At 44.8% G+C, this 16,117-nt stretch overlaps 1 protein-coding gene across 1 annotated transcript in view; it reads left to right on the plus strand.

Moving 5' to 3' along the window:
• Positions 1 to 571: 571 nt before the first annotated feature.
• Positions 572 to 16,117, plus strand: part of LOC307066569 (quinone oxidoreductase-like protein 2) — a gene marked incomplete at both ends in the record, with an annotated part of 37,566 nt that continues 22,020 nt past the window's right edge. The window contains 10 exon segments of the mRNA XM_079723752.1: positions 572 to 937; positions 940 to 1,110; positions 3,177 to 3,273; positions 4,918 to 4,976; positions 5,755 to 5,820; positions 6,779 to 6,888; positions 7,764 to 7,845; positions 12,370 to 12,530; positions 14,986 to 15,100; positions 15,104 to 15,211. Of these exon segments, the coding sequence (XP_079579878.1) occupies positions 572 to 937; positions 940 to 1,110; positions 3,177 to 3,273; positions 4,918 to 4,976; positions 5,755 to 5,820; positions 6,779 to 6,888; positions 7,764 to 7,845; positions 12,370 to 12,530; positions 14,986 to 15,100; positions 15,104 to 15,211 (1,335 nt within the window).

Consider the following 16,117-nt stretch of genomic DNA (forward strand, 5'->3'; position numbering starts at 1 on the left):
CCCTAATTATTTATTTATATATTGTCTTATTGAAGTAGCTGATTTACAATGTTATATTAGTTGCAGGTGTACAACACAGTGATTCAATATTTTTCTAGATTATACTCCATTTAAAGTTATATTGGCGGTATTCCCTGTGCTGTACATTACATCTTTGCATCTTATTTATTTTATACCTAGTAGTTTGTACCTCTTCATCTCCTTCTCCTATCTTGCCCCTCCTCTCACCCCCCTTCCACTATTAACCACTAGTTTGTTCTCTGTATAATAACCGACAAGTATGGTATGTGTGTATATATGTACGTATGTATGTATTTATTTATTTATGCATGCATGCATGCGGTACGCGGGTCTCTCACTGTTGCGGCCTCTCCCGTTGCGGACCACAGGCTCCTGACGCGCAGGCTCAGCGGCCATGACGCACGGGCGCAGCCGCTCCGTGACACGTGGGATCTTCCCAGACCGGGGCACGAACCCGTGTCCCCTGCATCGGCAGGCGGACTCTCAACCACTGCGCCACCAGGGAAGCCCCCATGTGTGGTTTTTAAAGTCTCCTGAATTTGCTACAAAAATGCCAACAAAGGTTAATCTCCGGGGATCTGTTTCTATTTACTCAACTTCCTCCATCCCCGCCCCCAACTCCACAGTGGGCTCCACCTTCAGGGGGCCCCGGGGGACCAGGGGGCCCGGGCACCCGGGAGAAGCGCGGCACCCCCGCGGGTGGGACTGGCCCGTGGCGCGGTCCCGGCCGCTGCCGCCAGCCTGGGTCGGGTCGCGAGTCCCCGGCGGCCGGGGCGGGGCGGGCGGCGTCCTGCTCTTCCTGCCGCGCTCGGACCTCCCCCTCTGGCGACACTTGCGCGGGGCCCTGGCGTCGGCGACGGCGTGGGGACGGTGCTTGCCTCAGGCGTGGCTCTGCAGGTGCGGCCCTGACTCACCACCGAGCCCCCAAAGGCGTTAACCGGCTCGCCCCCAGTAACCCGACCTTTTGTTCTGCGTTGCAGGAGGGCCGGGCAGGGCTGCGGCAGGCACTACCGCGCCGCGCTGGGCGCCGAGTTGAAGCAGCCCCTGGCCCTTGAGGAGGCGGTCCCCCGCCATCTCCGGCCCCCCGAGGTAGGGTGACTGGCCTGGCCCCGGGACCCCCTAGACGCCCCCTTCTCCGCGGCCACCACCCAAGCCCCGCGGGCTCCTGACCGGAACTGAGTTCCCGAGTGCTCAGCTAGGGGGTGCCCGCGAGACTGGAGCGTAACTTCGTGCTGGGCTTCTAGAAAGGGCCTTTCTGGGGTCACAAAAAGGCCGAAGCGCAAAAGGAAGATTGTTCCCCAAAACACAAATGTAGAAGTCCCCAGAGCTGTTGCCTTAGAAACAGAGAATTCTGATTTGCATACGACTTTGCATAACCACCTGCAAGTTATTGATTTAGCACAGATAAATGCACCCCATGCTTTGCTTCCTCTTTTTCAATATCAGCATCTAATTATCTGCCCTCCCTCCTCCCCGCAAGCCAGCCCGATAACGCTATTTACATGATAATGTGCCTTGTTCCCTCCCCTGGTGTACTGCAGTGATTTGGGGTGGGTGGGGTTATATTAGGGTTGTGGGCATTTAACCACATTTAGGGAGGTGGAAAATGGGGTAGCCACTTTGGCTTTGCCTGTTGACCACCTTGGTAACACTGTCATCTGGCGTGGAGAATGAGAACCTCTGACAAGGTGAAGCAGGCAGTGAGTCTCAGGGTTGGGGACCGCTGGTGAGAGGGAGAAATGTGACTGAAGCCCTGAAGTGTCACTAACACGGACCCTGTGACTAAATAGATTATTTGGGTGAGCGCAGGACAGCAGCCAGTCTGCTTCCTGGGATTCACATGCTGAAAGATGTTCACCTTGAATCAGGGTGGAGTGGCTTGAGGATTTATAGGTGCTGTACATGTCAGCAACTGTGTCATGCACACAATGTGCATAGGCTTGAGGGCTGGGCTCCTTTGTTCTGTTATTTGTCCGGACAGCTGTGTCAGAAATTAGCTCCTGAGAGCTGGGACTATGAGAATTTATCCATCGTTAAATCCCAATAGTCTGGAAGGGTGCCTGGCATGTGGCAGATGCTTAAAATATTGTTGAATGAATCCATTTTGCCCATAAAATATCTTCTCATAAATAAGGTCACCACAGTATGATACGGGAAATGTAAACAAACATATATAAATGAATGTCACCGATTCTGTCTCTCAGCCTTCACTTCCTGCCGTGATTCCAAGCCCTGTTGAGTTGGGTTGGTCTATGACAGTAGTTCTTTAACTCCAGGCTGCATCAGAATTACCTTGTCAAAACAGATTGCTAGGCTTTGTCCCCAGAGTTTCTGATTCAGTAGGTCGGGGGCTGAGAATTTGAACGTCTAACAAGTTGCCAGGTGACACTGAAGCTGGTGATCTGGGGACCACACTTTGAGAACCACTGCTTAACAAGATCTAGAGAAATTGCTGCAGGCCTGCCTCTGCTCTAGCTCTGTCATGAAACACATAAGCTGGGGAATCCTGTTCTAGCTTCTAGAATTCCTGATTCCCAAAACAGCTGATCATGTTACCCTCTGCTTAAAATCTTTTAATGGCTTCCACTGTTCTTACGCTAAAGATTAAGATCCTCAGCAAACCCTACAAACCCTCAGATGCTGTGGGCCTTGCTCTCTAGCCCCACCATCTTTTTCTCTTCTTTATGCACTAAGCTGGTTTTTCTTTTGTCCCCACCACCGGGCCTTTGCACATGCCATTGCTTTTGTCTGTGCCAGGCTCCCTACCTCCCTATTTTGAATAGTTAACTCCTAGCTGTTCTTAGGTCAAGTGTTACACAGGGGATTCTCCTGACTTCCCCCAAAGGTCAAATCTCCCCATTATGTGCTTTCATGGCACCGTATATTTCTATCTTTAACATTTTGTGTAGGAGTTGTAATTTAACACATAAGTCCTCATAATTATTTGGTTAATGTCTGTCTTCTCTGCTATACTCTTAGCTCTATGAGGTCAGGGACCTTGTCCATTCTGCCTCATGAATGTACACTGGTACTTAGTTCAGTACCTGGCATATAGTAAGCATTCAGTAAATTCAGTAAATACTATGGTATAATTGAATGAACTTTGTCTCCAGAGAAGTGTACTGCTCTGCCTTTTTGCTCTATTTCCTTTGCAGGTCAGAGTTGATGTCCATTTCTGTGGGGTTAACTTTGCTGATATTTTGACTTGTCATGATCAGTATCAGGAAAGGCCCCAACTTCCCTTCACACCTGGTGAGTAGGAAGGGGCCAAGTGACTGCTTCAAAAGAAGAAGATATAGAGTGTTTTCAGAACCATGTGCTTCATCTTGGGCACTATGATTGCAGTGTCTGCCTGCTGTCAGTGGTGTCTTAGATATGTCAGCCTCACTACTCATTAGAATCACTAGATTGCAAGTGCTGTGAGGGAAGGTTCTATTACTGTCTTGCTCAACATTATTGCCCTCCCCCCACCCCCGGCCCCCTTAGTACTCTTGTATCTGGCTCATAGTAGATGCTCAATAAATACTTGATGGATTGATTGATTGAAATATAGTTGATGTACAATGTTATGTTAGTTTCATGTGTACTACATAGTGATGTGACATTTGCATACATTATGAAATGATCACTATGGTAAGTCCAGTAACCATGTGTCCCATACAAAGTTATTACAATATTATTGACTATATTCCTTATGCTATATATTACATCCCTGTGGCTTTTTATTTTATAACTGAAGATTTGTACCTCTTAATCCCCTTCACTTATTTCATCTACCCCTCAATAAATACTTTAAAAATGCTTAAATGAACAAATACAATTTTACATATCATTATGCTCACCAGAATCCTGATCAGAACCATCACTGGCCATAGTCATTCCCTTTCATTCCTTGACAGTGCCTCAATTTTGTTTTTACCCTGAAGGATCATAAACATCTGGTTGCAGCTAAAACTCTCAGTCCTCAAGAATACATTCCCAAAGAAACCTAATACCGGAGGATCAGAAAGAAACAATTTATACATTTCTTAGCAGCCTGCTCTCTCATTTGCATTATGCCCAGTCTGATTACATTTAGATCCTGAATATGTGGACCAATGACTGATTTTTGTTGCTGAAAGTTATTAAAAGAGATATAAGTATAGTTTAGTATATATCTGTATATATATATAAGTAATATACAGTTATATACTGTAAATATACAGTACATGTATATTTTATACAGATATATACTATTAGGGATACAGTGATTGCAAAACAGTTGCTGTGTTTTGGCCTTAGGGTACTTGGTTAAGTCTCAACAATTGGAACCATTTCCCTCTGTTTTTATTTGTTGAAATGCTGGATGGGGGGAAGATGTCATACTCAATTGAGTTATTCTTCTGGCGGCTCAAGTGGGAAATGTATGATAATTAAATTCAGAAATTTTGGAGGTGGAAGAGGAAAGGGCAGACAACACCAATTCATCCAACTGAGCCAAGTACTATATGAATAAATATAGTTCATGTCCTCAAGGGCCTCATAGTTCAGAAGAGGAGACATGGAAACAGATAAATACAATATGATGAATTTGTCATTGTGGTGCTGTAGGAACCCAAGGCCCCAGTGATCAAGGTCAAAAGTATTTGTGTACCCATGATTCTCTGTGCTTTTGCCCATTCTTAAAATTTTCATTTGTGTCACAGTAAGAATGGGAGCTTTTCACGTTGTTAGCACGAAATCTTAGTTCACTTTCCTGTGCTTTGGGTACAACACTCTTACCCTTCTTCCTGGGTGGGGGGAACACAAACCCTCTCAGCTCCAGATTACTCATAGGACAGCCTGTTGATCAGGGTTTTCTCATCTCTCTTGTGCTGGGCTTTACATATAACCTAATCTTTAAACAATTTGTTTTAGGAATGGAGTTTTCTGGGACAGTATTGGAGACAGGCACAGATGTCAGCACGGTGAAAGAGGTAAATTAGTTGAATCTAGGGAATTGATGTGTGGGTAACTATGAGAAATGTGCTAACCTCATTTGTAGCCAAAGGGTCTTGCTTCTCCTGGACTTTGCCAGCAGACACCAAAGGGAAAACGAGACGGAGCAGGGAGAAACTAATTCTGAATTGAGGGAAGGAAGTCTGTGGAAGTTCCTGGCTTCGTTAAATTTTTTATTACTAATAAAAGGCAGCACCTGGATTTTTAGTTACTGAGAGGATAGAGAATTCTCAAGTTTCAGTCTCATGTGAAAGAAATGAACACTGGGATTCTAATTCATATTAGTATTTTTCTTTTCTTTTTTTTTTTTTTTGCTGTACGTGGGCCTCTCACTGTTGTGGCCTCTCCCGTTGTGGAGCACAGGCTCCGGACGCGCAGGCTCAGCAGCCATGGCTCACGGGCCCAGCCGCTCCGCGGCAAGTGGGATCTTCCCGGACCGGGGCACGAACCCGTGTCCCCTGTATCGGCAGGCGGACTCTCAACCACTGCGCCAGCAGGGAAGCTCCATATTAGTCTTTTTCTTGTTCAGTCCTATCATTGTCCAAAATGTGCTCAGATTGGCTTGGCCACCTGATGGGGGTAGTGAGAAAATGGCTGAATTATTTACTGAACAGTAACACTGAACAGGTAATTAAGGGAACCTGTGTCTTAGTGGGTCAGAAAGAAAGATTTTCTTTCTTTTTTGGATTAATTTGGGAAGGGATAAATAGCAAGGGCATGCATTTGAACATACCCTTAATGGTATTTTCCCTTCAGGGAGATGGAGTTATTGGCGTGAGTGGCGTTAATGGTATGGCTGAAGAATGCATCACTGACCACAAGGTAGCCCTACCTCTCAATACTAATCCTTGGAGATATTTTTTATGCTTTCTTTTCTTTACTTTTCATCTATCCATCATTCCTTCTTCTCCTTTCCTTCTCTTTCTTTGTATTCTTTTGGTTATATCTTGTTTCTCAGCCAAGCACTTCTTTCTTTCAAATGCTAAACCCCTTTTTTATATCGGTGTGACAACACTTGCACAGAGGTTTGTTTGTGTGGAGTGGTTTAATGAAGAAGGGCATTTTGTTTTCTGAGCCCCAGAGCAACCGACTGGCTCTCCAACTGGACCATAGGTAGGTGGTTTTGGTAGAAAAACTGGTTTGGGGCATTGAGCTGGATGTAATGGGTTTCTTCCCCACATCAAGCTTGTGAAAGAGAGAGTCCTGGGAACATTGCCAGCCAGGGTGGACGTGGGGTGGGGTGTATATATATATTTTTTTTGTGTGTGTGTGGTACGCGGGCCTCTCACTGTTGTGGCCCCTCCCGCTGCGGAGCACAGGCTCCGGACGCGCAGGCTCAGCAGCCATGGCTCACAGGCCCAGCCCCTCCGCGGCACGTGGGATCCTCCTGGACGGGGGCACGAACCCAGGGGTGGGGTATATTTGTGCAGGATGTGAATGATGCCCCCTACTGGTGAACGGTACACTTTTTTAAAAAACAGCTTTATGTGAGGTAAAATTTTTATACCATCCAGTTCACTCATTATACTACAGTGGCCTGTGTTAGTTACCTCCTCTATAAGCTGGTTCCTTCCTGATCCAGATGCCAGCCTTAGGATTTTCGAAGAGTGATGCACCCAAGTCTTGAACTTGGCCACTGCTTGCTTGGTCTTGACTTCCACTGGGCTTGGTTCCTGACACGTGTTGCTCTTTGCAAATCAAATCATAATATATATATTGAGCAGCCTTTATGAAAAGGTACAGGTGCTTAATCTCTAAGTCACTGTTATCTCTTTTATAGGCACTGTGGCAGATTCCAGAAAGGGTCCCCCTCCGAGAAGCTGCTGCCCGGCCGGTATCTTATGGCACTGCTACTTTGGCCCTGGAGCGTCAGGCCCATAACCAGCCTGGATGAGGACTGTGTAGACAATAGAGGGCTAGATGGTACCTTCTCTGATACCAGAAGTGTCCACCAAGACCTTGCCCCTTCCTTTCCCTTCCCTGACCCTTACCTCATGTCTATCTGAGGAAAGGCCGAAGGAAGGTAGCGAGTGACCCAAGATTGGAGTCTGGTGGCAGTGGGGATATCCTTTTGTCTGAGAGGGAATGGTAGACTGTGAACTTGGCCAATATGTATTTGGAGAAGTCTGTCCCTCAAGTCTGACCCCTCTGGATATCACCTCCTAGAAAACTTTACATTTTAGCGAGCTGGTTTATTTAAACTCGCTTCACTCTGGTTTTAATGGAGGCCTGTGGTATTTGTTTCTGTGAGGCTTGGTTGGGTGTACCTAACTGGGATATTTCAAACTCAGAGGTGCTGAATTTCCCACTTTACCTGGAGCATAACTACAGCTTCTTGCTCTTTTCAGAGAGCCTCAGAATTGATCCAGGGAGATGGGCTTAGTTGAGCAGTGGCTGTTACCTTCTAAAATTTGGCAGTGTTTAGTAGGAGAATGATTTTAGGACAGAATTTATGAAGCAGGAATTGGAGTGGTAGTGCAAAGGAAGGCTGCCACTGGAGTGAGGAAGAGACTACCTAGAGAGATTAAGGACCCTTACCTGGGAAGTCTTCAAGACCGGACTAAATTAGCACTGATCTACATACATAACCCAGCCTGAGAAGCTGGAGAGCATACATATATGTGTACCTGTACATGAAGGGTCAAATGAAATGGCCTCTCAGTTCTCTTCTTGCTTGAAAATGTCCTAGCTTCAAAATGTTCATGAAATCATACCATCGGATGATTTTTGATTTCTTGAGTAACACTCACCTTTCTCTGGCACAGAGGAACTGTTTTAGTGACAGCAGCAGCTGGAGCCGCAGGCCTTGCCGTGATCGATGTGGCAGCAAATATTCTTCAGGCCAAGGTATTTGCATGTTTGATTCTCCATTAAAAAATATCATACCTCTTGTTTTCAAACGTGGGATATATTCATTTATTTATTAAAAATCATGTGCAAGTTACTGGGGATGTGAAGTAACCTAGAGTAGGGTCTTGCCATCTGTTTGCTTGTAGACTAGTGAGGGGACTTAGGAGTAAACCACTCATCTTTCTAAGTTGCTAGAACCTGGCAAGGTTCAATTCGCTTCACAACCTCTGAAGATTCTATTCCTTCTACCTATAATGCTCTAAACTGTCCCCCCGCCGAACTTCAAATTTAAACTCAGATGTCGCTTTTCTGGAGAAGTGTTCTTTGTCCCTCAGGAGATGTTTTTCCCCTCCCCTGGACTATTTGTATGTGGTCTCATAGCATCCTGTACTTCTCTTTCATAGCATGTGGTTAATCCTTTACCTGTGTCATTATTAGATCAACGTGTCCCTCCCACCGGACTGTAATCCCCATCAAGGCAGGAGTAGTGTCTGTTTGATTCATTATTTCAGTCCCAGCACCTAGCATGGTGCCGAGACCTTAGCAGGCACTCAATAATTATTTCTTGAATGAATGAATAAATACATGAAAGAAAGACCCACCTCTCTACAGGGGCTTTTCTCGGAGGCTGCGGGTATTAGAGAAGAAGGATTTCTTGGAGGAGGTGGACATTTAAGCTGACTCTTGCAGGACTGATAGCAGTCGAATAGAGGAAGAGGGGAAGGGAAGGCCATTTTAGTGGTGGGAGGACATATTAGAAGACAGAGACATAGATACTAACGTGATGCATCCAGGGAATTGCAAATAGCATCTGTGGAGCGAAGGATGTGTGTGGGGAACAGTGGGAGATGACTCTAGGGAGGGGGGCAGAGATAAGATCATGACGCACTGAGGAATTTGAACATTTCTTGGAAGCTGCAGGAGCTGTTGAGGATTTTGTAGAGAAGTGACATGATCATCTTTGCATTTTGCAAAGTTCACTTTGGTAGCAGTGGGGATGAGGGATAGGGGCAAGGTCAGAGGCAATAGGACAGATTCCTGGAGCAATCCAAGCCAGAGGTGATGATGCTTGAAACAAGGCACTGGAGGCGGTGACCAGAGAGATACCAAAGTAGAAGAAAATAGAGAATTTGGTGACTGGGAAGCATCCTGATGTAGTTGAAGGAACAAGGACTTTGACATTAGCCTGACTGAGGGGCAAATTCTAGCTCTGTCTCTGGCTTAATAGCTTCAGTTTCCTCATTTGTACAATAATGCTTTCTCATTGGGTGGTTGTGGGAATATTGAGGTCACTCGTGCCATGTGCCTGTTTGAGGGCATGGTGTGTCATGGAGGATCCCTTAAAAAGGGATCCTGTTATTATTAGACATTGAGTGGGAAGGCGCAAACTAGGTGCACTTGGGGATTTGCCATTTGTTGGGACTGAGAACCCAGGAGGATGTGGTGAGTTCAGTTTTGGATGTGCTGAGTGTGAGGTTCCTGCGTAGCCTGCGGTTGGGGTATCCAGAGGCGCCAAGATGCTATACAGGTTTGGTGATAATTGGACTGGTGTGGAATTTCTCCAGGTGGCAGCTCTCTTTTCTCACACTGACTTTCTTTTGGGAAGGACATATGAGTTCTGAAAGCAGTCTTAGATACCAGGAGGCTCTTCATGGAGTATTAACACATGTCAACTCAAAAGTGAGGGTTTTTAGCACCTCTCAGCGGGGAGACCACAGTTAGTCTCATTGTCTAGAACCACTGACTATTTAACATTTCTGGGAAGATAAAACTGTACCATTTTTAAAATTTATTTTTAATTAAAAATTTTTATTTATTTATTTTGGGCTGTGTTGGGTCTTCGTTTCTGTGCGAGGGCTTTCTCTAGTTGTGGCAAGCGGGGGCCACTCTTCATCGCGGTGCGCGGACCTCTCACTATCGCAGCCTCTCTTGTTGCGGAGCACAGGCTCCAGACGCGCAGGCTCAGTAGTTGTGGCTCACGGGCCTTGTAGCTTTGCGGCATGTGGAATCTTCCCAGACCAGGGCTCGAACCTGTGTTCCCTGAATTGGCAGGCAGATTCTCAACCACTGTGCCACCAGGGAAGCCCTATTTTTAATTTTTTTTAGAAGGGGATTCTGCTACTTTTTTTTTTTTTTTTTGGTTGCACTGGGTCTTAGTTGCAGCAGGTGGGCTCCTTATTGCGGCAGGTGGGCTCCTTAGTTGCGGCATGCATGTGGGATCTAGTTCCCTGACCAGGGATCAAACCCAGGACCCCTGCATTGGGAGCATGGAGTCTTATCCACTGCACCACCAGGGAAGTCCCTACCATTTGTTTTAAATAGTTATAGGAAGTTAAGTAGAGAGAAACATATGCTTTAATTCAGATATTGAAATTAAGCTGGATTTTCTTTAGCAGCAATAATGGTTTTAAGCAAAAACAAACAAAAAAATAATGTCATCATTATTTTTGATGTCACCTACTTGGAACAGGTCATTTTGATAACACCTCTCATTCACAGTATTTCATATTGCTTTCACATTGCCTCCACAGCAATTATCTTACCCTTGGTCCTCACAGACCCCTTGGGAGATGGGGAATGCAAGTGTTTATTATCCCTATTTCACTCACCTTCACAGAAGGTGAGTCACCAAGAGAGAAAATGATTCACAGCAGGCCTCACTGGGACCTACAGAGAATCCTGGGGTTAGAATCAGGTGCCTGACCCTCGACTGGTGTCTGCCCTCTATGGCACTGTGTGCTGATAGCAGTCAGTGAAATGCAGATGTTTGAGGGTTCCATGGGGAAGTATATGAGGGTAGCTTTCAGTTTCAAATAGTTATGGGTGAGTTTGGAATTTTTTAAGGGCACAGATGTTCTTGGGTGTTTGCACATTCTGAATGTCACCTTGGGGCCAAAGTTCTTGGGCTGGTGGATGCTGCCCAGGGATAAGGCACCTCTAGGCAGTTCTTGAGTGTCTGAAGATTTTCTGGAGACTTCCAAACCCCAGACCTCCTCACAGTATCGCCCACAGCCATCTATGCCATCTTTGGCAGGCCTTAGGCATGGCTTTCTCCCAGGGTGATGGAGTGGAAAAGCATGGGCTTTGGAATCAGCAGCATTGGATTTGAATAGTTGTTCTATCACCTACTACCTGGATGATCCTGGCTTAATTATTGGGTTGGCCAAGAAGTTTGTTCGGTTAGTGAATACATTGTTCAGTAAAGTTCTTCATGAAAATGAAAAATGTGTCTTTTATTTTTACTTAAAACCAAACAAACTTTTTGGCCGACCCAATACTTAACCTCTCTGGGTCTTTGTTTCCATCTACAGAATGGGAGTCACTGTACCTCCCCCATAAGGTTCTTATGAGGTTTAAATAGAATAAACGATTGCATATGTGTAACAATAGATTCAGTTTATCCAACACTTTGTTTTCTAAGTGCTTTATATACAGTATTCCATTTAATTTTAAAAATTTATCTTATTTTATGGATGGGTAACTGAAGCTTAAAGGAGTTGGCAGGCAAAATAGAGGTTAAAAGCATGAACTCTATCCGCCTGCCGATGCAGGGGACACGGGTTCGTGCCCCGGTCCGGGAGGATCTCACATGCTGCGCAGCGGCTGGGCCCATGAGCCATGGCTGCTGAGCCTGCGCATCCGGAGCCTGTGCTCTGCAACGGGAGAGGCCACAGCAGTGAGAGGCCCGTGTACCGCAAAAAAAAAAAAAAAAAAAGCATGAACTCTAGAGACAAATTACCTGGGTTTGGATCCCAGTTCTGCCTCCCATGAGCTGTGTGACCTTGGGCAAGATACTTAACCTCTTTTGACTCAGTTTCTTCATCTTTAAAATGGGGATAATAATAGTATGCAATATTATTGGGATATTAAGTTTAAATGAGTTATTAATATATGTAAAGCATGTAGAATAGTGTTGGGCACATAGTAAGCACCATGTAAGTGTTGGTTCTTACTAAGTAGTTTGCCTTAGGTAATACAGCTAGTTAGTAGCAGATCCAGGATTTGAACTCAGGTCTGTCTGACTTCAAGATCTTTCCATTGAATCATGTTTTACCCTCTGAGAAGTTTTTCCTGATCTTGTAGATCAAGGTTAGATACCTCTAGCTTGCACTTCTGGACCCCTCTGTCCTTCCGCCATCATACTGCTGGGTCTTGCTTTTTTGACTCTAAGCTTGTTATTTAGCTTGTGTCCTTACTACTTGACTCATAGTGGGTACTCAATAAATGGTGGTTTTAATTTGCATTTGGAGAAGAATTTGTGAGTGTCTCCTGAACTGTCGCCTAGCTAGACCCACTGGGGTTCCAGGATTCCTGGAAATGTGGATCACGTTGCCAGTGGGTATGGAGGGGCCATTGTGATGGTGCTGTGTGACGGGCCTTATGTGTTGGGTTGAGGCTGATGCTAGGACAGTGAGGTCACTCTGGTTTCCTTCTTTAGTTGGAGGCTGGGTGGGTGGGGTGAGCCTTCTTGGTACGTATTCTGGACCATCAGAAGCACTGTGTTCTTTATGTAGGTAATAGCTGCAGCCATGCAAGCTGGCGATGCAGAGGGGTGCACAGTCCATCGTGAGCTACAGTCAGGGCAGCCTGAAGGAAGCAGTGGGGAAGCTGGTGGGCAGTGGCGGGGTGAACGTGGTCATTGATACCGTGGAAGGAGATATCTTCCTGGAGGCTCTCCGCAGGTACATGCAGTCGTCCTCCCGAGTGGGCTAGACCTGGGGCTCTGCAGAAACCTTTCCAGACCTCTGTCTTCCTTCTGGCCTTGCTTCTTTTTTGTCTTTGCTGCTCACTTTTCCTGTAGCCACCGGCATCAACGAGAACAGCTGAGTGGGTGGATGAAAAGGAATAGAAGCAGAGGGAAAATCAGGAAATGCTTAAATATAGCAAAAACAAAATAGCCAACTGGAAAATATCCAGAAAACGACTGCGGACTCTCTAGTTGGCAATATCAAATGTTTTAGAAATTATACATGTGTTAAATTCAGCTATGCCTGCCCCCACTAACTACTTTATATACATGGTGTGGGTAATTCTTGAGGAGATCATTGTTCAGATGTTAGAATGACTGGGGTGGCAGTCTCCCAGTTCACTGAGCAACAAGGTACAGACTCTTTTGATCTTACTGGTTTCTGAAGCAGCCACCACTATAGGTGTCTCCTTGACTTGTTTTATTAAAAAAAAAAATCACTGGAGATTTCATGGGACTGCTGTAACCACACCGATTCTCATTCTGTTTCAACCAGGGACCCTGGAGGGCTCTGATAATGTTAGCTTCATTTCTTGTGTCATCCTGGTAAGCACAGTTTTGTGGTTTATCTTAGTTTAAAGTAGAAGAAACAGAAGCAGAGAGAGCAGCTTGCCCACAGAAGGGATCCATGTGGTTCTATAGCCCCTGTGCATCACTGCACTGTGCCCACTGCTGTGCTTAGACAGGAGGCAAAGGGAGGAGTGTGTTGACTAAATGGGGAGCCAGGACAGAGGACTGCTAATACATACACTTCTCTTGCCTTCCAGGTAATAGTATTTTGTCAATTATTCAAAATTCCCTAGAAAAGTATATAAATTAAATGAGGCCTAAAGTAAGCCTTAGTGTAAAGCAAATGATGCTTCATGAGAGTGTCTGAATTCTTATTCTTGCTTCCTAAGTTCAAAATTTTCAAACTGAGTTGTTCAGCATTGGAATGATATCTATTTATACCTGATTCCCTTCCACAAAGTAGTTGAGTAGTTAAATAGACAGCTTTGATTCTAAAGTGGGTTCCCTTACAAGACTGGCTAGTTTCTCTGACCTCCTACTATCTTGCTTATGGCTTATTTTTCTACTTTCCTACTGAGGAATACAAATTGGTGTAGAATGGGTCACCCCTGCCAGTTTGTAAGGTCAATAGGAATTCCCAGCTGGGTGTTTAATGCATGTTGTCTTTTTGTTAATTGTGGTAAAATATACAGCAACCTAATATTTAGCATTTTAGCCATTTGTAAGTATACAATTAAACATGCTGACAATGTTGTGTAAACATCCCCAACAAAAACTCTGTACCCATTACACAACTGCCCCCACCCCCAAAACCTACTTTGTCTCTCTGAATTAATGTACATTGCTTTCTCTCCCCTCATTCTGTGTTTTTTTTATTGTGGTCAAAAATACATAACAAAAGACTTGCTACATTTACCATTGTAAAGTGTAAGTTCAGTAGTGTTAAGTATATTTACATTGTTGTGAAACAGATCTTCATAAGTTTTTCTTCTTGCAAAACTGAATTCTATATCCATTAAACAACAGCTCCTCTTTCCCCGCTTCTTCCCAGCCCTTGGTAACCACCATTCTACTTTGCTTCTATGAATTCGACTACTTTAGATACCCCATATAAGTAGAATAATACAGTATTTGTCTTTTTGTAAATGGCTTATTTCACTTACCATAATGGCCTCAAGGTTCATCCATGTTTTAACATGTGACAGGATTTCCTTCCTTTTTGAGGCTGAATAATATTCTACTGTATGTATATAACACATTTTGTTTAAACATCCATCAGTTGATGGACATTTGGATTGTTTCCACCTCTTGGCTATTATAGATAGTACTGCTGTAAACATGGGTGTACAAATATCTCTTCAAGTCCCTGCTTTCACTTCTCTTGGATATAGACTCAGAAGTGAGATTGCTGGCTCATATGGTAGTTCTATTTTTAATTTTTTGAGGAACCTCCATACTGTTTTCCATAGCATTTGCACCATTTTACAATCCCACCAACAGTCCATGAGGGTTCCATTTATCTAAATCCTTGCCAACACTTATTTTTCTGTTTTTTTTTTCTTTTTTTAAATAGTAGCCATCCTAATGGCTGTGAATGTACATTGCCTTTTTTTTTTTTTTTTTTTTTTTGCGGTACGTGGGCCTGTCACTGTTGTGGCCTCTCCCGTTGCAGAGCACAGGCTCCGGACGCGCAGGCTCCGGACGCGCAGGCTCAGCGGCCATGGCTCACGGGCCCAGCGGCTCCGCGGCATGTGGGATCTTCCCGGACCGGGGCACGAACCCACGTCCCCTGCATCGGCAGGCGGACTCTCAACCACTGCGCCACCAGGGAAGCCCACATTGCCTTTTATAATCTTTTTTTCTTCTCCTTTTCCCCTCAGCCTGGCATGGGAGGGCAGGATTGTGGTGGTGGGTTTTGCTGGAGGAACCATTGCTTCTGTGCCGGCCAGTCTTCTGCTCCTGAAGAATACCTCTGCCATGGGGCTGTACTGGGGCTGATACCAGGACCAGAACTTTCCCCTCTTCTCCAGAGGCCTGTCAGCAATTCAGTACTGCCAGGAAGGGTGCATCCAGCCATACATTGCAGCGGTTTTTAAGCTGGAGGAAGTGAGACGCTCTTAAGGGATGTGATGTAGATAAGGCCAGGAAATAATCTGTGCCAAACTACTGGATAGTTTCTCTCTAGATACTATAAATCCTCCTTTTATGGAATTAAAGAGTAAACACAATGCAGAATAATGAGGTCTCACAGGCTGCAGAGTCATAGCATTTCTCCCTGTTGGGTTGTATGGCTGTATACTCAGGCCTAGTAAGCCAGTGGGAAACTGAAACTGTGAAGGCCATGAAGGAGCTGGATTTTGAGGGCTCTGTCTACATCACTGGTGTCTTAAATAGAGGGATGTGATAGTACTTTAGAAAATAATTTACCTGTGTTGATATGAACTCTGAACTTCACAACATGCAAGTCTAAAAAGGAAGCACTTAACTTGACCTTTGATTTTAGAATACAGACTCCTTTAAAGTACAACCAGATGATTTAAGCTGGAGTTCTGTGAACAGAACACCAAAATCATGTTCAGTATCATATGACTATAATTCATCCATTAGTCACTGTCGTTAATTTCATTGGCTATTCAAGCCCTTTTTCATTCCCTCACAGTCCCATTAGTGTGGCTTAAACTTCCTCCAAAGTATAATTGCGCGCATTCATATGCAGTATAGTTGTAAATGTGATTCTGTTAGGCATTCACTGTGAAGGGTTTTTTTTCTTTTGGCTGCACCTTGTGGCTTATGGGACCTTAGTTTCCCAACCAAGGATCGAAACCTGGACCCTGGCAGTGAAAGCACTGAGTCCTAACCACTGGACCTTCAGGGAATTGCTGAAGTTTTTTTTTTTTTTTTTTGGCTTAATTTGTTTTAATGTTCAAAAAACTGTTTTGGTAACTCTAGTCAGCCATTGATGGAGGTGGTGTTTCATTCATATGCAGATTAGTGGAGCCCAAGCTGCCAGGC

This window comes from Hyperoodon ampullatus, assembly GCF_949752795.1.
Source record: "Hyperoodon ampullatus genome assembly, chromosome: 2".
NCBI classification, from domain to species: Eukaryota; Metazoa; Chordata; class Mammalia; order Artiodactyla; family Ziphiidae; genus Hyperoodon; species Hyperoodon ampullatus.